This window comes from Nerophis ophidion, linkage group LG02, assembly GCF_033978795.1.
Source record: "Nerophis ophidion isolate RoL-2023_Sa linkage group LG02, RoL_Noph_v1.0, whole genome shotgun sequence".
Classification (NCBI taxonomy): Eukaryota; Metazoa; Chordata; class Actinopteri; order Syngnathiformes; family Syngnathidae; genus Nerophis; species Nerophis ophidion.
The window spans coordinates 61944903-61966994 of record NC_084612.1 but is presented as its reverse complement, the minus strand read 5'-3'; the positions used below and the strand labels follow the sequence as shown (position 1 = coordinate 61966994).

The following is a 22092-nucleotide window of genomic DNA, read 5'->3' as shown; positions in this document are numbered from 1 at the left end:
TTGTTTACAGCCATATCCTATTTAAAACAACAGGAATTATATATATATTGTCACTTTAGTAGGTAGACATATTCACATTGCACTTTACTGTTGTCTTTTCTTTTCTTTTTGTCCACGCACGGGAGGAGTGCGAAACAAAATTTAGATTCCTTTGTATGTCCTTACATGTAAAGAAATTGACAAATAAAACTGACTTGACTTGACTTAACATGTTCCCTCCCAGCCTCCTGTTCTCACTGCATCACATACTAGCAATGTGCTGTCGCCCGAGGAGCCGCGTCCCCGCCAGCGTTCTCGCGACAAACGGAGGTGTCGCAGCCTCCAGAACTGGATTTGTACACTGTCAGCGTGATTCCCCTCGCCGAGTCACGAGAGTCAGGTCCATGGCACGTGAAGCATCCTGCTGGAGCATCTGTGAAAGTGAGCCGTATACATACGCTCTGACATCCTATCTGGCCCCGCATGACTTATTCACCCGGTGTCTGCCTGCAGGAAAACACTCGCTTCTTCACCCTCGCGCTCACCTAGACTGCACGCTGTCAGCATCCTGCCTCCACAAAGACAATCACTGTTCATATGTTTTATGTACACGGTAACACATTGGCCCAGTCAACAACGATTTGGCCCACAAACGATATGCACATTCAATCACTTGAGAAAAAAATCAAAACGACTGGATAAAAACAAAATATAAATAAATATTAAAAACAATACACAAACAAAATGAATCAAAAAGTTCTATTTTGTTTCATCTGACCACATGACATTCTCCCAATCCTCTGCTGTATCATCCATGTATCCATTTTGGTATAAACTCAACTCGTCGTGTTTGGAGGAAGAAGAATACTGAGTTGCATCCCAAGAACACCATACCTACTGCGAAGCATGGGGGTGGAAACATCATGCGTTGGGGCTGTTTTTCTGCTGAGGGGACAGAGCGATTGATCCGTGATAAGGAAAGAATAAATGGGGCCATGTATCGTAAGATTTTGAGCCAAAACCTCCTTCCATCAGTGAGAGCTTTGAATGGTTGACCAAATACTTATTTTCCACAATAATTTACAATTTTTTTTTTTTTTTATTCCTACAATGTGAATTACTAGATTTTGTGTTCACATTCTGTCTCTCACAGTTGAAGTGTACCAATGATGAAAATTACAGACCTCTGTCATCATTTTAAGTGGAGAACTTGCACAATCGTTTGCTGACTAAATACTTTTTTGCCCCACTGTAAATGGCTTTCGCTTTGCAAAGTAGATTTTAATTCGCACTTACAGATGTAGCGATGAACTGTAGTTACTGACAGTGGTTTTCTGAAGTGTGCCTGAGCCCATGTGGTGATATCCTTTACACACCGATGTCGCTTTTTGATGCAATACCGCCTGAGCAATTGAAGATCACGGGCATTGCCGCTTACGTGCAGTGATTTCTCTAGATTCTCTGAACCTTTTTTATTATATCACGGACCCTAGATGGTGAAATCCCTAAATTCCTTCCAATAGCTCATTGAAAATGTTGTTCAACAATTTTCTCACGCATTTGTTCACAAAGTGGTGACCCTCGCCCCGTCCTTGTTTGTGAATGACTGAGCATTTCATGGAAGCTGTTTTTATACCCAATTATGGCACCCACCTGTTCCCAATCAGCATGTTCACCTATGGGATGTTCCAAATAAGTGTTTGATGAGCATTCCTCAACTTTCTCAGTCTTTTTTGCCACTTGTGCCAGCTTTTTTTAAACATGTTGCTAGGATCAAATTCCAAATGAGGTCATATTTGCAAAAATAACCAACGTTTTCCAGTTTGAATGTTAAGTATCTTGTCTTTGCAGTCTATTCAATGAATATAAGTTGAAAAGGATTTGCAAATCATTGTATTATGTTTTTATTTACCATTTACGCACCATGCCGACTTTACAGGTGTTGTGTTGGGGTTTTTTTGCATGTGCCTTGTGATATACTATAGCAGGGGTCACCAACCTTTTTGAAACCAAGAGCTACTTCTTGGGTACTGATTAATGCGAAGGGCTACCAGTTCGATACACACTTAAAAAATTGCCAGAAACAGCCAATTTGCTCAATTTACCTTTAATAAATAAATCTATATACCGGTATATATATATATATATATATAAAAAATGGGTATTTCTGTCTGTCACCACATTGTACATTTTTTTTTCCTTTTAGGGAAGGTTTTTGTCGAGAATAAATGATGAAAAAACCCACTTAATTGACCGGTTTAAAAGAGGAGAAAACAGGAAAAAATTAAAATTACATTTTGAAACATAGTTTATCTTCAATTTCGACTCTTTAAAATTCAAAATTCAACCGAAAAAAAGAAGAGAAAAACTAGCTAATTTGAATCTTTTGAGAAATAAAAAAAAGAATTTATGGAACATCATTAGTAATTTTTCCTGATTAAGATTCATTTTGGAATTTTGATGACACGTTTTAAATAGGTAAAAATTAAATCTGCATTTTGTAAGAATATATAACAAATTGGACCAAGCTATATTTCTAACAAAGACAAATCCTTATTTCTTCTAGATTTCCTAGAACAAAAATTTTGTAAGAAACTCAAAAGACTGAAATAAGATTTAAATTTGATTCTAAAGATTTGCTAGAATTGCCAGGATCATTTTTGAATTTTAATCATAGTAAGTTTGAAGAAATATTTCACAAATATTCTTCGTCGAAAAAACAGAAGCTAGAATGAAGAATTAAATTAAAATTTATTCATTATTCTTTACAATAAAAAAAAATTACTTGAACATTGATTTAAATTGTCAGGAAAGAAGAGGAAGGAATTTAAAAGGTAAAAAGGTATATGTGTTTAAAAATCCTAAAATCATTTTTATGGTTGTATTTTTTCTCTAAAATTGTCTTTCTGAACGTTATAAGAAAGAAAGTAAAAAAAAAAAAAGAATTTATTTAAACAAGTGAAGACCAAGTCTTTAAAATATTTTCTTGGATTTTCAAATTCTATTTGAGTTTTGTCTCTCTTAGAATTAAAAATGTCGGGCAAAGCCAGACCAGCTTGCTAGTAAATAAATACAATTTAAAAAATAGAGGCAGCTCACTGGTAAGTGCTGCTATTTGAGCTATTTTTAGAACAGGCCAGCGGGCGACTCATCTGGTCCTTACGGACTACCTGGTGCCCGAGGGCATCGCGTTGGTGACCTCTGTACTATAGTATTCCGGAACTCAGCTGGGCTATGCGCCAGCTCAGGTGTGACCCTAATGAGTACAAGTGGTATAGAAAAAAAAAATGGATGGAGGGCTTTAATGTCAAATGAATAAATAATCAGTCCCGTCGGAGATGAAACTAGTCGCTGAAGTACTTTACTTGTATTTCTATACCGGCATACGTGCTTCATAATGGATTCTAGCTATTTATGCACCGTGGGTATCATGTGAAGGAGCCGATACATAGGTCAACCCTGGCGGGGGGCCTCTCCGTGTCCTTTGAGATGCAAACACACACACACACACACCGCTACAGTTGCCAGCGAGCAACACATAATACCCTCAAAGATAATTAGCATGATCATATTTCTGATGTAACATGTGTTCTGTGAAGCAGCCACACAGGAAAAGAAAAAAAGTGGAGGGGGGAGTGGGCGACACACATGCATCACCTGGGCTCACTAATGCAAATGGCAACATTTTCCACATGTGTACGGGAATAAATAATCCCATCAAAGAATGATGAGAAGAGCATCTTGCTCGTTAGCAGATCTTCACCAAAAAAGGCGGTTCCAGGAGCTGCAGTCCAAAAGTATATTGTCAAATATGCCGGCATTACTAATAGTACCTGTAAGCATACTTGCCAACCTTGAGACCTCCGATTTCGGGAGGTGGGGGGCGTGATTGGGGCAGGGGGCGTGATTGGGGCAGGGGGTGTGGTTAAGAGGAAAGGAGGACATTTACATCTACAATTCACCAACTCAAGTATTTCATATATATATATATATATATATATATATATATATATATATATATATATATATATATATATATATATATAATATATATATATATATATATATATATATATATATATATATATATATATATATATATATATATATATATATATATATATATATATATATATATATGAAATACTTGAGTAACCTTTGTTCGGCCATTTATTTCTTCATTTTGCTCGTCGACGGTGTTATATATTGGGTTGGAGTCAATAACCAGGCGAGGTGATGAAGTGAAGGGAAGTGAATTATATTTATATAGCGCTTTTCTCAAGTGACTCAAGGCGCTTTACATTGTGAAACCCAATATCTAAGTTACATTTAAAACCAGTGTGGGTGGCACTGGGAGCAGGTGGGTAAAGTGTCTTGCCCAAGGACACAACGGCAGTGACGAGGATGGTGCAAGCTGGGATCGAACCTGCAACCCTCAAGTTGCTGGCACGGCCGCTCTACCAGCCGAGCTTTACTGTGGGCTTCAGAACAGACTCCCTCACTTGCCGCCAGGTGCGCAACACCACGTAAATCGTTGGCCAATCAAAAAGCAACCCCATAACGCTATAGCCAACATTCACCAGGAGATGGCAACGGACAACATAGAAACACACTATTACGGACGGCGTCGTCATGGCTGTAACTTCCTCGTTCTTCTGCTTCGTCTCCTTGTGTCTGCAGTTTTTTATTCAAATCCGTAGATGTTGTAACGTGATTGGGCAGGCAAGCAGTTCATATAGTGGGAAAGTGGACGTGAAAACAGGCTGTCCCCACTCAGGTCCGCAAGGAGCTGGAGGGGGCGTGGCAAGTATGCTTGTAAGGGATGAGTACAGTTCACTTTGAACTAGGGTTGTACGGTATACCAGTATTAGTATAGTACGCGATACTAATGAATAATTTTCGGTACTATACCGCCTCTGAAAAGTACCGGTCCGCCACCCCACCGCACTCCCGTCGTCATCACGTCGTGTCATTGTTGGTTTTACGAGCAGAGGAGCATGTTCGGCAGCGCACAATCACAGAGTACTTACAAGCAGACACAGTGTGTAGACAGAAAAGGGAGAATGGTCGCATTTTGGCTTAAAAACTAACGATAAAGGTGAAGTTATAACACTGAATTGATTGATTGATTGAAACTTTTATTAGTAGATTGCACAGTTCAGTACATATTCCGTACAATTGACCACTAAATGGTAACACACGAATAAGTTGTTCAACTTCTTTAAAGGCCTACTGAAATGAGATTTTCTTATTCAAACAGGGATAGCAGGTCCATTCTATGTGTCATACTTGATCATTTCGCGATATTGCCATATTTTTGCTGAAAGGATTTAGAAGAGAACAACGACGATAAAGTTCAAAACTTTTGGTCGCTAATAAAAAAGCCTTGCCTCTACCGGAAGTAGCAGACGATGTGCGCGTGACGTCACTGGTTGTAGAGCTCCTCACATCCGCACATTGTTTACAATCATGGCCACCAGCAGCTAGAGCGATTCGGACCGAGAAAAGCGACAATTTCCCCATTAATTTGAGCGAGGATGAAAGATTCGTAGATGAGGATAGTGAGAGTGAAAGACTAGAAAAAGAAAAGAGGAAAAAAAAGCGAAGGCAGTGGGAGCGATTCAGATGTTATTGGACACATTTACTAGGATAATTCTGGAAAATCACTTATCTGCTTATTGTTTTAGTAGTGTTTTAGTGAGATTATATGGTACCTGAAAGTCGGAGGGGTGCCGTGACCGCCAGTGTCTCTGAGGGAAGCCACGCAGCTGCAGTAGGACGCAAGCTCCGCTCATGTCTACTGTAAGAGCCGACTTATTACCACAATTTTCTCACCGACATGTGGTCGGGATCCATGTTCGCTTTACCGCTCTGTTCCATAGTAAAGCTTCACCTTCGGGAATGTAAACAAGGAAACACCAGCTGTGTTTGTGTTGCTAAAGGCAGCTGCAATACACCGCTTCCCAGCTACATCTTTCTTCTTTGACGTCTCCATTATTAATTGAACAAATTGCAAAAGATTCAGCAAAACAGATTTCCAGAATACTGTGTAATTATGTGATTAAAGCAGACTACTTATAGCCTGGATCGGGCTGGTAAAAAATGTCCGCTACAACCCGAGATGTCAAACGTCAAAGTAGAAAGATGCAGGTGGGAAGCTTTAGCCTTTAGCCACACAAACACACGGTGTTTCCTTGTTTAAAATTCCTGGAGGTGAAGCTTTACTATGGATCAGAGCGGTCAAGCGAACATGGATCCCGACTACATGTCAACTGGCAGTTTTCGGTGAGAAAATTGTGGTAATAAGTCTGCTCTTACCGGAGATTAGCGGAGCTTCTGTCCTGCTTCAGCTTCGTGACTCAGAGACTCTGGCGTCAACACACCCGTGGCCACACTCCTCCGGCTTTAAGGTACTATTTAACTCACTAAAACACTAGCAATACAATAGCAGATAAGGGATTTCCCAGAATTATTCTAGTAAATGTGTCTAAAAACATCTGAATCGCTCCCAATGCATTTTTTTTTCTGTCTTCACTCTGAATTTCCTCATCCATGAATCTTTGATCATCGCTCAATTAAAAGTGATGTAAAAGAGCAAACGAGTGAAATGTAACAAATAAATGTTGCAATGTTTACTCTAATAACACAAAGCTGCCATGCAGTAAGTTTCTTTCTTTAAAAAATAATAACTAATCAAAATCAATGTCATGATGAATTATTGACCTATTCAAGGCTCCAATTACGTTAAATTTTCCACTTTGACATATTTTTGGGGGGAAAATGTTGCATATTTTGTGTTTGCCATATAAAAAACTGAGCTTTTTTTTTAAAGAAGGGCCTAAAATGAACAAACAAAAAACATAAACAACAATAAAACTTATAATTGACGGACAGATCTGAAGTTGATCTCGAGATTTATTGTGTTAAAAGTAAACAGTAAAATTTTTTTATAATTTATTAGGACCCTTTTGGATCCCCAATAATTTTAGTGTGATTTGTTATTGCTCAAAAAATAATAATTAATTAAAATCAATGGTGTTATGAGTTATTGACCTTTTTAATGCTCCAATTATTATATAATCTCAAATATTCCACTTAAAAAATTATTGGGTGAAAATATTGCATATTTTGTGATTTTTCCATTAAAAAAACGGGTTTTTTTGTGATAAAAAGAGCATACAACTAAAATCTTTAAAATCATTATATTGACAGATAGACCTAATGTTGATCTAGAGCAGTGGTTCTCAAATGGGGGTATGCGTACCCCTGGGGGTACTTGAAGGTATGCCAAGGGGTACGTGATATTTTTTTTAAATTAGTCTAAAAATCGCAACAATTCAAAAAATCCTTTAAAAAGATATTTGTTGAATAATACTTCAACAAAATATGAACGTAAGTTCATTAACTGTGAAAAGAAATGCAACAATGCAATATTCAGTGTTGACAGCTAGATTTTTTTGTGGCCATGTTCCATAAATATTGATGTTAAAGATTTCTTTTTTTTTGTAAAGAAATGTTTAGAATACAGATGGATCTCTATTACAATCCCCAAAGAGGGCACTTCAAGTTGATGATTACTTCTATGTGTAGAAATCTTTATTTATAACTAAATCACTTGTTATTTTTCAACAAGTTTTTCGTTTTTTTTTTATAATTTTTTACCAAATAGTTCAAGAAAGACCACTACAAATGAGCAATATTTTGCACTGTTAGGCAATTTAATAAATCAGAAACTGATGACATAGTGCTGTATTTTACTTCTTTATCTCTTTTTTTTTCAACCAAAAATTATTTGTTCTGATTAGGGGGTACTTGAATTAAAAAAAAATTCACAGGGGGTACATCACTGAAAAAAGGTTGAGAACCACTCATCTAGAGATTTAAAACTTGAATAATAATTGAAAAAAAAATAATGAATAATGACACATTTTTTTGACCAAAACCCTTTGGGGTCCCTGAGATCAAGCCTGAGTGAAGGCCAAAATGTATATTTTTTTATACATATATTGTATTGTTTTTTAAAATAAAAAATATAAAAATGGCCCCCACTTGCTTTGATTTTTCAGTGTGCGGCTGTCACGCCAAATTTCTTCTCCGTACACACACACACCCCCCCCCCCCCCCCCATATTTACTTCCGGGTTCATGATTAATACAGACGTTTTTTTAACGCTATATTATAGATATATAACGCTATATTATAAAAATAGAACGCTATATTATACAAATACAGACGTTTTGTTAACGCTATATTATAAAAAAAAAAAATTAAAAAAAATTACAAACTCAAGCTATGGGATGACATAAGAGGAAACGTGACCCCGGAAGTAAATGCGTCATCCCATAGCTTGTGTTTGTAAATCGTTTTTTAATTTTTTTTATAATATAACGTTAACAAACATCTGTATTTTTATGATATAGCGTTATATTTTTATAAATGTCTGTATTAATCATGACCCCGGAAGTAAATGGGGGGGAAGGTTTTTGTAGGGGGGAAGAAATTTGGCGTGACACGGCCCTCAGTGGATAAAGTTTGGACACCCCTGCCTTATATGGTCATGATACCATAAGAGGCGTCGACCTCATAGCAGACCGGAGTAGACAGCAGAGGACGAACGACGACAAATCGAAACATATTGATAAGAATAATTACAATATTCCGCATTTTGTTTGGAGAAGAGTTTCATTACTCACCGCTTTGATTTGGTGCGAGTCCACAGGCGGCTGATTCCCCACCACCGGTGTTTAGCTCGCTAATAAAACAATTTAGAGTGAAAAGCATATTTTATTTCCACTCGTATACAAAACATTCTAACTTGGATCGTTTCCTCGGCTTCGAGACTCTCCAGAAGGACAGTGCAGCGAAGACAACAAACTCCCTTCTTGTCTCTCATGGACACACACTTGTTGTTGACTTTGGACTTGCGACTGCACGACATCAAGGCCGCGGAACAGAGACACACTGCAGGCTTACACACAATCATGCATCCACAAAAATATACGCTACACACATACATACCCACCCCCTCCCAATCCAACGCCCTCGACGCAAATCCCATAGGGGTGATGAAAGGCTGGTCAGCGCCTGAGAGCTGCGGCCTGCTACCATGACCCCGCACTCCCTTCCCTCTGTTGATAGACATCTCGAGATGTATGGTGTAATATGTATATATAAAAAATTACACAGTTTTCTGTGCATATGCGATTTATTATTAGTGGTTAACTTATTTTTACACATGTATGAAGATGAAGAATGTTGAAATGTTCCATAATACTTTACTTGTGAAGTTAATACAGTTTTTATTGCACTAGAATTTGCTGTATTTTCTCATACAAATTACAAAACCCAAAACTAGTGAAGTTGGCACTTTGTGTAAATGGTAAAAAAGAAAAAAAAAATACAAATCATTTGCAAATCATTTTCAACTTATATTGAACTGAAGACTGCAAAGACAAGATATTTAATGTTCCAACTGAGAAACGTTGTTTGTTGTTTTGAAAAAATCACTAACTTGGAATTTAATGGCAGCAACATATCGCAAAAAAGTTTTCACTGGGGCATTTTTACCACTGTGTTACATGGCCTTTCCTTTTAACAACACTCAGTAAACATTCGGGACCTGAGGAGACCAATTTTTGAAGCGTTTTAGGTGGAATTGTTTCCCCTTTTGCTTGATGCACAGCTTAAGTGGTTCAACAGTCCAGGGTCTTCATTGTGGTATTTAGGCTTCATAATGTGCCACACATTTTCAATGAGAGACAGGTCTTGGACTACAGGCAGGCCAGTCTAGTACCAGCACATTTTTACTATGAAGTCATGCTGTTATAACACATTTGTTTTGGCACTGTCTTGCTAAAATAAGCAGGGGCGTCCATGATAACGTTGTTTGGATAGCAACATATGTTGCTTCAAAACCTGTATGTACCTTTCAGCATTAATGGTTTCTTCAAAGATGTGTAAGTTACCCATGCCTTGGGCACTAATACACCCCCATACCATCACAGATGCTGGCTTTTGAACTTAGCGCCTATAACAATCCGGATGGTTATTTTCTTCTTCGGACATGACATCCACAGTTTTCCAATTCCAAATGAGGTCATATTTGCACAAAATTAAGTTTTCCAGTTGGAACATTAAATATTTTGTCTTTGCAGTCTATTCAATTGAATACAAGTTGACGAGGATTCGCAAATCATTGTATTCTGTTTTTATTTATGATTTACACAAGGTGCCAACATCACTAGTTTGGGGTTTGTAGAAAAAAAATAGGTGAAAATGTATTTTCATAACTAAAAATGGCAATTTTTTGTAGAAAATATATGTTCAAACTTTTTATTGACCTATATTGACTATTGATTGCCGACTGGATAAGCATAAAAAAAGAAAGTAAAGGTGCCTCATTTCCCATCAAGCACCATTTAATGGTGATATTGTGCGAGTAAGGTTGTGTTCACTAACAAGGAATAGTATTGACGCTCTTTTTAAACTGTATTGCCAATAGTTGACATTGTCGACAATGAAATTTGTTGGCGACAATTATATTTGTTGACAGGCACCAATGCGGAGGTATCTTAAGATTAAACACCCAATATATTAAATAGCCAACATTATAAGAATGAATGAAAAATACAATTCTACACATTAAGTCTATTAGAGTGCTAAAACTGCCATTAGTAAATAAGTCAACATACAAATGTGCAGATTGTAAAATATCACAAAAATATTTTCTTTCTGAGGAAGTTAGATTGTGTTTTGTTTGTTTTCGATGCTGCTATTTGAACTATGTTTTTTTAATGCATAAACAAGGTTGACTGTTTTTTGTTTTTTTTTAGCCATTTTTTTGAATGGCCAACATTTTAATAGTCATTTTAATTTTTAAATGAGCAGCACAATTACAGTAAAAATAAATATTTATAAATGAATCAGTCATTTGTTGTTAGTAAGCATGTTCTTAAAATAACTTAAAGGCCTACTGAAATGAGATTTTCTTATTTAAACGGGGATAGCAGGTCCATTCTATGTGTCATATTTGATAATTTTGCGATATTGCCATATTTTTGCTGAAAGGATTTAGTAGAGAACATCCACGATAAAGTTCGCAACTTTTGGTCGCTAATAAAAAAGCCTTGCCTGTACCGGAAGTAGCAGACGATGTGCGCGTGACGTCGCGGGTTGTGGAGCTCCTCACATCCTCACATTGTTTACAATCATGGCCACCAGCAGCAAGAGCGATTCGGACCGAGAAAGCGACAATTTCCCCATTAATTTGAGCGAGGATGAAAGATTTGTGGATGAGGATGAGAGTGAAGGACTAGAAAAGAAAAAAAAAGGCGAGTGCAGTGAAAGCGGTTCAGATGTTACTAGGATAATTCTGGAAAATCCCTTATCTGCCTACTGTGTTACTAATGTTTTAGTGAGATTATATAGTACCTGAAAGTCGGAGGGGTGTAGCCACGGGTGTGGTGACCGCCAGTCTCTCTGGGGGAAGCCATGCAGCAGCAGCAGGACGCAAGCTCCGCTGATGTCTCCGGTAGGAACAGACTTATTACCACAATTTTCTCACCGAAACCTGTCGGTTGACATGTAGTCAGGATCCATGTTCGCTTGACCGCTCTGTTCCATAGTAAAGCTTCACCTTCGGGAATTTTAAACAAGGAAACACCGGCTGTGTTTGTGTGGCTAAAGGCTAAATCTTCCCAACTCCATCTTTCTACTTTGACTTCTCCATTATTAATTGAACAAATTGCAAAAGATTCAGCAACACAGATGTCCAAAATACTGTATAATTATGCCGTTAAAGCAGATGACTTTTAGCTGTGTGTGTGTGTGCAGCACTCATACTTCCGAAAAACCTGTGACGTCTTGCGTACACGTAGTCATTACACGACATTTCGAAGACGAAACTCCCGGTAAATTTAAAATTGCAATTCAGTAAACTAAAAAGGCCGTATTGGCATGTGTTGCAATGTTAATATTTCATCATTGATATATGAACTATCAGACTGCGTGGTGGGTAGTAGTGGGTTTCAGTAGGCCTTTAAGCTGCATCTAGAAGTTGATGGAAAAATTAGAGCCATTAAATATGTGTACGCTTTATTATCCGACTAATCGTTAAGATAATTGTTGACTAATAGACTATCAAAAAAGTCAAAATTATTGTTAGTTGCAGCCTTAATTGCCAACTTGTAACCAGTAGCCACAACAACCATAGCACAGCATTTCCTCATTATGCACCATTCACGTTTATGACGAGTGAGGTGCATTCAGGAACTCCCGAATTTTGAAAGTCAGTATTACTGGAGAGGAGGCTTCGCCGGATAGTTGAACCTCGGATTCAGGAGGAACAGTGTGGTTTTCGTCCTGGTCGTGGAACTGTGGACCAGCTCTATACTCTCGGCAGGGTTTTTGAGGGTGCATGGGAGTTTGCCCAACCAGTCTACATGTGCTTTGTGGACTTGGAGAAGGCATTCGACCGTGTCCCTCGGGAAGTCCTGTGGAGAGTGCTCAGAGAGTATGGGGTATCGGACTGTCTTATTGTGGCGGTCCGCTCCCTGTATGATCAGTGTCAGAGCTTGGTCCGCATTGCTGGCAGTAAGTCGGACACATTTCCAGTGAGGGTTGGACTCCGCCAAGGGTGCCCTTTGTCACCGATTCTGTTCATAACTTTTATGGACAGAATTTCTAGGCGCAGCCAAGGCGTTGAGGGGATCCGGTTTGGTGGCCACGGGATTAGGTCTCTGCTTTTTGCAGATGATGTAGTTCTGATGGCTTCATCTGGCCGGGATGAAGCGACCGGAATGAGAATCAGCACCTCCAAGTCCGAGTCCATGGTTCTCGCCCGGAAAAGGGTGGAGTGCCATCTCCGGGTTGGGGAGGAGTTCAAGTACCTAAGAGTCTTGTTCACGAGTGGGGGAAGAGTGGATTGTGAGATCGACAGGCGGATCGGTGCGGCGTCTTCAGTAATGCGGACGTTGTATCGATCCGTTGTGGTGAAGAAGGAGCTGAGCCGGAAGGCAAAGCTCTCAATTTACCGGTCGATCTACGTTCCCATCCTCACCTATGGTCATGAGCTTTGGGTCATGACCGAAAGGATAAGATCACGGGTACAAGCGGCCGAAATGAGTTTCCTCCGCCGTGTGGTGGGGCTCTCCCTTAGAGATAGGGTGAGAAGCTCTGCCATCCGGGAGGAACTCAAAGTAAAGCCACTGCTCCTTCACATCGAGAGGAGCCAGATGAGGTGGTTCGGGCATCTGGTCAGGATGCCACCCGAACGCCTCCCTAGGGAGGTGTTTAGGGCACGTCCAGCTGGTAGGAGGCCTCGGGGAAGACCCAGGACACGTTGGGAAGACTATGTCTCCCGGCTGGCCTGGGAACGCCTCGGGATCCCCCGGGAAGAGCTAGACGAAGTGGCTTGGGAGAGGAAAGTCTGGGCTTCCCTGCTTAGGCTGCTGCCCCCGCGACCCGACCTCGGATAAGCGGAAGATGATGGATGGATGGATGGAGTATTACAATACCAGCAAGTCAGGGTTTTTTGACATAATTGGAACAATTTGTTGTTGATTTAGGCCCTGCGATGAGGTGGCGACTCGTCCAGGGTGTACCCTGCCTTCCGCCCGATTGTATCTGAGATAGGCACCAGTGCCCCCCGCGACCCCAAAAGGAATAAGCGGTAGTAAATGGACGTTGTGGATTTTTATTTTTTTTTTTAATCACAAATGTATGAATAATTATTTGACATATATAAGTAAGGCATTTATATTACTAGTCCTTTTAACTTGAATGTTAAAAAGTTCAATTAAAAAATACTTCGTTTTTCTTTTTTTAAATCGGTATTGTTTGAAAGTAGCGATTTGGTAGCCACGATGTCAGCAGACAGATAATTTTGTTTCAATGTTAAATATAATTTCTGTCGGTATTCTTTTATGTTTTATGTCAACTTTTACACTTACGTAAAACATTTAAAAGGCCGACTGTCGAGTTTTGAGGGAAAAAAAAGATTTTAAGTGCGCTTTGTAGTTCGGAACAAGTGAATACGGTAAGAAATTAGTCAAGAGAATGTTTTATGCCCAACATTATGAATATGACTGTTTTAATTCCATTTATTTATTCATTTTAAAACCCAAATCAGCTGTATTTTTTTCCTCTGTTTTGAAAATCCCCAAAAAATGAGCAGTCTTGGTACAATCTTACAAATTGAGCGAATAAACTTTAAAGTTGTTGCAAATGTCATATCAGTCATTTTGATCGATCTATTTTTGGTAATTGTGTGGAGAAGGCTACTTGTACGAAGGCTTGTAAAGATAAATAAATAATAAATATGATCAGGTTTGTTATTTGACATATCGGACATTGCCCGAGAGTTGGTGGGTGGCCAGGGGTGGAGTCGGCTCGCTTGGTTGCTTTGTTGGGTCTGCTCCTTTCTCTGGCCATGCTCCCCCCACCCCAGCAGACGATGGCGTGGAACACAGCAGAGGCCACCACAGTTTGTTTTGTTATTTTTTGTTGTTTTACTTTTGTGGCTGTGTGTAGAAGCGGCTAGTTGCATCAGCCCTGCTCTTTTAATCTCTTTAATGTCCTTTGTGTTCTTGATGTTTCCCTCTTACACACATGCTTATGTGTGCTATGGCTATTATTATTATTTTTTTCTCCTTGGCCTGGGCGATCCTGTTCTGTCTCCCTATAATGTTTTTCTTCTACTTGAATGGGATTCTGCTGAGAATCTTAATTTCCCCTCGGGGGATTATTAACCCTTATGTTGGGGTCTGTGGAACCCGTTTTCATTTTTCTATTAAAAGAAAAATGATACAATTAATTATTTTTTCACACTGAGACTCACTGACTTTGGCTCATTTTCTGTGATGAACAGAAATCCCGGCTAATGAACACACACCATACACCCTCCCTACACATTTCAAATACATATAAGATGTCTGGGTCCACTGAACCCGAGGCTAATAGTAGCGTGGAAAATGATGTTCTGTGTAACACACACACACACACACACACACACACACACACACACACACACTCGAAAACTCACACACACACACATACAGCAGGCCTAGACAGGAGTGGGACAAAGTGTAAGTACTCAGCACATCAGAGGGTCAAATGTGCGAGAAAATGAGAGCAGACAGTGTTGACAAACAATGTTGCAACCTTGTGTGGGGAACCGCAGGTGCAAAAACACAAAAGAAGAATCCCTGTGGGATGCAGAAACTGGCAGACAATTTTTCCGTGCAACGTTCGTATTGTTGTTACTCAGCCAGCGTTTGTGGGTCTGATGGACCCGTTGCATTTTGTGGCTATTAATGCCTCACAATCAAACATGTTGATGTTAAAATACTAAACAGATGTTTATTGGGATAAGGTAAACATCTGTTCAGTACTTTAACATAAATGTGTTGGCATTGAAAGCCACACAATGCAACGGGTCCATCAGACCCACAAACCCTGGCTGAGTAACAACAATATGAACATTACACAAGGGTTAAAGTATTTCTGATTCTGATATTGGAAGCAGCGGACGGAACCTACAAGCCAGTTAGTATGCTCCTGAGCAAGGCGGCATCTGATTGGCTGACAGCAGCATGACACACATCGGGGGTCTCTCGACTGTCCAGAGAGATTCCCGTGCATACTAAACAGGAAAAAGGCTTGTTTCTGGCTGACATGCGTCAGTCCCTCTTCCAGGTATTTTTGACCTTAACCAAGCAGGAAGTGAGTGAGTCATTCGTGCACATAAAATGGGGTTTGGGGGGGGGGGGGGGGGGGGGCTTACCTTCCGTGGGTGAGGTTTTCAGTCGTGCGCACAGTCCCTCCACGCCCCCGTAGTCCTCCTGGAGCTTGACCACTGCCTCGGTGCCGCGCAGCTCCATGAGCGAGCGCAGCTCCATGAGCGAGCAGCCGAAGCCCACCGCGTGGTTGCCATCGTTTCTTTGGTTCTTGGCGTAGAAGTCGCTGTTGGACATGTCCCCCATGATGCCTTGCCTCCCCCCGTCACTTCAGTTTCTTATTGCTATGAGGACGGGATCTCTCTCAGAGTTGTCGACGAAGAAAAAGGAAACAAAAATACAAAAAACAGGGGGTCTGCAGGGAGGGGGGGGGTGATTCCAGGTGAGCGTCCGACGGCCCCGGTGGTTCGAGTCCTGAGAAGGTCACGCCGGTCCTTTCCGAGGGGAGGATGCGGAGCTCAGGCTCACCACGGCTGCAGTCCAGACCCGCTCCATGCGTGGCTTCCCATTGCTGCCATTGGGTGCTCGCCTCCTCTACATGGTGGTCCTCCCCATCACTGCCAGGAGACAGATGGAGAGAGAGAGGGAGAGAGAGAGGGGGAGGTTAGTCCAGAGAAGGCAGAAGGTGAAGGACGGAGCGTTCGCGGCGAAGACGGCGGAACCACAGCCTGCTGCGGTAACTGTGCGCGGCTAGCTAGCGCCGCTGCTAACCTCATTCTGAGGACAACCAGGGAAAGAGAGAGGGAGGAGGAGGAGGAGGAGAGGGAGGAGGATGCTCCTCTCGGATGCGGAGAAAGAGGAGAGGAGGTGTGCGCGGGCGGTGTGTGGGGGAGGAAGGGAGGGGGGATTTCTCTGACGACAAAATGGAGAGGCGGCACATAGTCGGAGGAGGACGGCGGTGAGGAGAGGGTCAGGGGAGGAGGAGGGGGGAGGGGGTATGGCGTGGCCCGTCTTGTCTGTGCTGCGTCTTCAACGTTATCAGACACACTTTGATAACCCAGCTCCAATTATAGACTCATTCCAGGCCACCATTGGATCCAGACTCTCATTTCCCGAACTTTTATTTTTATTTATTAATTTTTTTTTTGCCCACTTTAAGAATGGTTCTGAGGGCGTGAGAAGGAGCCAGGAAAACAATTAAGCTCTCGTTGCGCGTTCGTGAACGTCGTTTATGAACAATTGTGTCGCAACCCCACGGCAGCGACACAACCAATGCAGCAAACTGCTCGCTCAGCATTAATAGCACTGATTAGTTTGCAGCAAGTGGACCACACATGACTTTTACAGCACATACAGATGAAGATAAAACTACCAAACAAAACTTGTATAGTGCATACAGAGGTAGAGCAAACTACCACACGTGACTTGAATGGCGCATACAGAGGTAGAGAAAACTACCACACATGACTTTTATAGTGCATACAGAGGTAGATACTCCTCTCTGAGTTTGCATGTCCCAATGATCCTAGAAGCCGTGTTGTCCGGGGCATAAGGGTTTCCCAAGACAAACAGGACCTAGGTGACGGATCAGACAAAGAGCAGCTCGAAGACCTCTATGAAGAATACAAATGAAGTACCAAGATTTCCCTCGCTCGGACGCGGATCACCGGGCCCCCCCTCCGGAGCCCGGCTGGCATACTTGCCAACCCTCCCGGGTTTTCCGGGAGACTCCCGAAATTCAGCGCCTCTCCCAAAAACCTCCCGGGACAAATTTTCTCCCGAAAATCTCCCGAAATTCAGGCGGAGCTGGAGGCCACGCCCCCTCCAGTTCCATGAGGACCTGGGTGACGTGTCTGAGAGTGTGTCTTCCCAATGACGTTTTAACTGTAGAATGATCGGAGGAGAGTTCTTGGTTTCTTATGTGGGTTTATTGTTAGGCAGTTTCATTAACGTCCTCCCAGCGCAGTAACAACACACAACAACAGCAGTCACGTTTACGTCTACCACTCTACCGTAAGGCAGTTTGTCTGCCGTAAACAGCATGTGACACAGGACAATACTGCCATCTACTGTGCATGCACCACAACACCTCCAGGCAACTTCAACCCTTTACTAATCCTCCTACATTCAGATCCCATCTCACCGGATTATGGATAACTTAATGTAAATAATCGAATGTATTTCTAATGTATATACTTGTTCTTATACTATCTGAACTCACTATGTTCTCTGCTCGCTGTACATATCTTACTAAGTCACACCTACACTGTTTCAATGTCCATTTCTCTGTTGATGCAATTGTTGATGACTGAAGTACTGATATCAACTGATTAACTCGTGTGCGAACGGTATTATGCTGATAGTATATATTTGTACCACTAATTGATTAACGTGGACCCCGACTTAAACAAGTTGAAAAACTTATTGCGGTGTTACCATTTAGTGGTCAATTGTACGGAATATGTACTGAACTGTGCAATCTACTAATAAAAGTTTCAATCAATCAATCAATCACGCATATGTGACAATAACATCTACTTTAGAAAGTGCAGTAAAGAACTGCGCACACAACAGCTGTAAATATAATCCTCCCCTCTTAACCACGCCCCAGACCACCAAAACTACCATGCCTGACTTTAACAGCGCATACAAAGGTAGATAAAACTACAACACATGACTATTATAGAGCATACAGAGGTAGATAAAACTACATACATGACTTTTGTAGTGCATACAGAGATGGATAAAACTACCCCCTATGACCTTTATAGTGCATACAGAGGTAGATAAAACTACAACACATGACTATTATAGCGCACACAGAGGTAGATAAAACTACCTTACATGACTTTTATAGCGCATACAGAGGTAGATAAAACTATCACACCTAATTTTTATAGTGTGTACCGAGGTAAATACAACTACTACATATGACTTTTTTAATGCATACAGAGGTAGATACAACTACCAAACATGATTTTTACAGCACATACAGAGGTCGATTAAGCGACCACGGATGACTTTTACAGCGCATACAGAGGCAGATGAAATTACGACACATGAATTTTACAGCGCATACAGTGGTAGATAAAACTACATGCATGACTTTTATAGTGCATACAGATGTGGATAAAACTATTACATATGACTTTTATAGCGCATATGGAGGAAGATAAAACTACCAAACATGACATTTATGGCACATACAGAAGTAGATAAAACTACTAAGTGTGGTTCATAAAAACTGCACAATGTCGAAATGTGGTCCAAGTTCTCATTGAATTATGTAGCCCACACAACTGGTGAGGTAATCCAACTGTCGGCCCGCGGGCCACATCCGGCACACCAAAGCTTCTCCTTTGGCCCGCCGAACATCACCCAAATAGTCTCGATGAAGCCATTCAGACTAGGGTGTCTCATGCATGCAGTACTCCCGCCACCCCACGGGGGCAACAGCGAGGAATGTGTCACCAAGGAGCAGAAGAAGGGGTGAGTAAAAGAAGACTACTCATTCAACCATAAAGATGTTTACTTTGTTTTGTATTGAAATTGATCACTTTGTATTTGTGGTCATGTCGTTGTTGTTTTAGTTTAAGAGTAATTCTGGACGATCGGAGCTTGTTTAATAGATGTAACGCTAAATGTGACCAGTAGAGGGCAATAATTTGACCTCTTACTATACTTTTGTGATGTTTATATTTTCAGTTTTACAATCCCAAATGGAAAATACAATTGATAAATAAATATGAGGAAGAAAAATCATTCTAAATAAGGAACATGAATAGACAACAAAACTTACTCAAAACGTGTTAACTATGTGCACACGCTGGAATCGATTAGCAAGGGCAATGTGAAAAGTGAAGTGAAGTGAATTATATTTATATAGCGCTTTTTCTCTAGTGACTCAAAGCGCTTTACATAGTGAAACCCAATATCTAAGTTACATTCAAAACAGTGTGTGTGGCACTGGGAGCAGGTGGGTAAAGTGTCTTGCCCAAGGACACAACTGCAGTGACTAGGATGGCGGAAGCGGGAATCGAACCTGCAACTCTCATATTGCTGGCACGGCCACTCTACCAACCGACCTGAACCACCCCGTTTACCTTGTAATGGTGTTGTCCCGATACTAATATTTTGGTACCAGAACTAAAATGTATTTCAATACTTTTCGGTACTTTTTTTAAATAAAGGGGACCACAAAAAATGTCATTATTGGCTTTATTTTTACAACGAATCTTACGGTACATTAAACCTATGTTTATTATTGCAATTTTGCCCTTAAATAAAATAGTCAACATACAAGACAACTTGTCTTTAAGTAGTAAGTAAACAAACAAAGGCTCCTAATTAGTCTGCTGACTTATGCATAGTGTCATTTATCATTCTATTATTTTGTCAACATTATTAAGGACAAGCTGTAAGAAAATATTATTAATCCACTTGTTTATTTACTGCTAATATCTGTTTACTTTCTCTTTTAACATGTTATATCTACATTTCTGTTCAAATGTAATAATCACTTATTCCTCTGTTGTTTGGATGCTTTACATTAGTTTTGGATGATACCACAAATTTGGGTATCAATCCGATACCAAGTCGTTATACATTGGTCATATTCAAAGTCATCATGTGTCCAGGGACGTATTTCCTGAGATTACAAACATAACATAAATAAATAAAAACTAAATAAGATGTGATGCCAAAAAATACCGATGTAATCATAGTAGTATTGACAAGATACACTCCTGCACTTGGTATCATTACAGTGGATGTTAGGTGTAGATCCACCAATGGCGTTTGTTTACATTATGATGCCTGTGAGCTACGGTGTAAAGTTAAGCATGTTTAGCTATTCCTCGACCTGCAGGGATGATACTTGTAAGAAACTTACTTTATATGTCGCAATGGAGACGAGGATTAGTGATTTAGAAGTAGCTATAACACAGCAGAATGCGAGCAAGCTAGCCATGTCTTAAAGCACCTCTTCCTGAGGGTATGTCAGTGTTATAACTTCACCTTTATCGTTAGTTTTTAAGCCAAAATGTGTCCGTTCTCCCTTTTCCGTCCACAAACTGTGTCTGCTTGTAAGTACTCTGTGATTGTGCGCTGCCGAACATGCTCGTCTGGTCGTAAACCAGACAGGTTGCGGGGCGTGGGGGCCCGGTATTTTTCAGCGGTGGTATAGTACCGAATATGATTCATTGTATCGTGGTACTATATGAATACCAGTACATCGTACAACCCTACTTTGTAATTAAGTCAAATATGTCTGACAGGCATTTTTTGACGAAACATCCACATTTTGATACCCTTGGACTCTTGAAACTGCGGCCCTCTTCATTATGTCGTTGAATAGTCTTCTGCTGGTCTATTAATTGAATAGAGGTGTTGATTGGACATGACATGGTAACATGGCACCTCAACATTAAGTTAAAGTTAAAGGCCTACTGAAACCCACTACTACCCACCACGCAGTCAGATAGTTTATATATCAATGATGAAATATTAACATTGCAACACATGCCAATACGGCCTTTTTAGTTTACTAAATTGCAATTTTAAATTTCCCGCGGAGTTTCTTGTTGAAAACGTCGCGGAATGATGACGGCGTGTTTGTGAGGTTATTGGTTGGAGGGGACATATTAGCCAGCAGCATTTGTGGCTAAAAGTCGTCTCTTTTCATCGCGCAATTACACAGTATTTTGGACATCTGTGTTGCTGAATCTTTCACAATTTGTTCAATTAATAATGGAGAAGTCAAAGTAGAAAGATGGAGTTGAGAAGTTTTAGCCTTTAGCCACACAAACACAACCGGTGTTTCCTTGTTTAAAATTCCCGGAGGTGAAGCTTTACTATGGATCAGAGCGGTCAAGCGAACATGTTTCTCTACCACGTGTCAACCGGCAGGTTTCGGTGAGAAAATTGTGGTAAAAAGTCGCCTCTTACCGGAGATCTGCGGAGCTTGCACCGTCCATGCAGCTGCCGTGACTTCCCTCAGAGACTGGCGTCAACACACTCGTGGACACACCCCTCCGACTATCAAGTACTATTTAACTCACTAAAACACTAGCAACACAATAGAAAGATAAGGGATTTTCCCAGAATTCTCCTAGTAAATGTGTCTAAAAACATCTGAATCGCTCCCAATGCAATCGCCTTTTTTTTAACTTTATTTTTTTCTAGTCCTTCACTCTAAATTTCCTCATCCAGGAATCTTTCATCCTCACTCAAATTAATGGGGAAATTGTCACTTTCTCGGTCCGAAAAGCTCTTGATGCTGGAGGCTCACATTATAAACAATGTGAGGACGTGAGGAGCCCTCACACCGGTGACGTCATCGTCTGCTACTTCCGGTAAAGGCAGGGCTTTTCTATTAGTGACCAAAAGTTACAAACTTTATCGTGGCTGTTCCCTACTAAATCCTTTCAGCAAAAATGCG

At 40.6% G+C, this 22092-nt stretch overlaps 1 protein-coding gene across 5 annotated transcripts in view; it reads right to left on the bottom strand.

Annotated features, from left to right (window-relative positions):
* atp2b2 (ATPase plasma membrane Ca2+ transporting 2) overlaps window positions 1-22092 on the bottom strand; it is a 342244-nt gene that overhangs the window by 222038 nt on the left and 98114 nt on the right. For all 5 annotated transcript variants that reach the window (XM_061888038.1, XM_061888058.1, XM_061888049.1 and 2 more), the window contains exon 2: window positions 15761-16270. In XM_061888038.1, the coding sequence (XP_061744022.1) occupies window positions 15761-15959 (199 nt within the window). In that variant the 5' untranslated portion in view covers window positions 15960-16270. The remainder of the gene's footprint in view (window positions 1-15760; window positions 16271-22092) is intronic.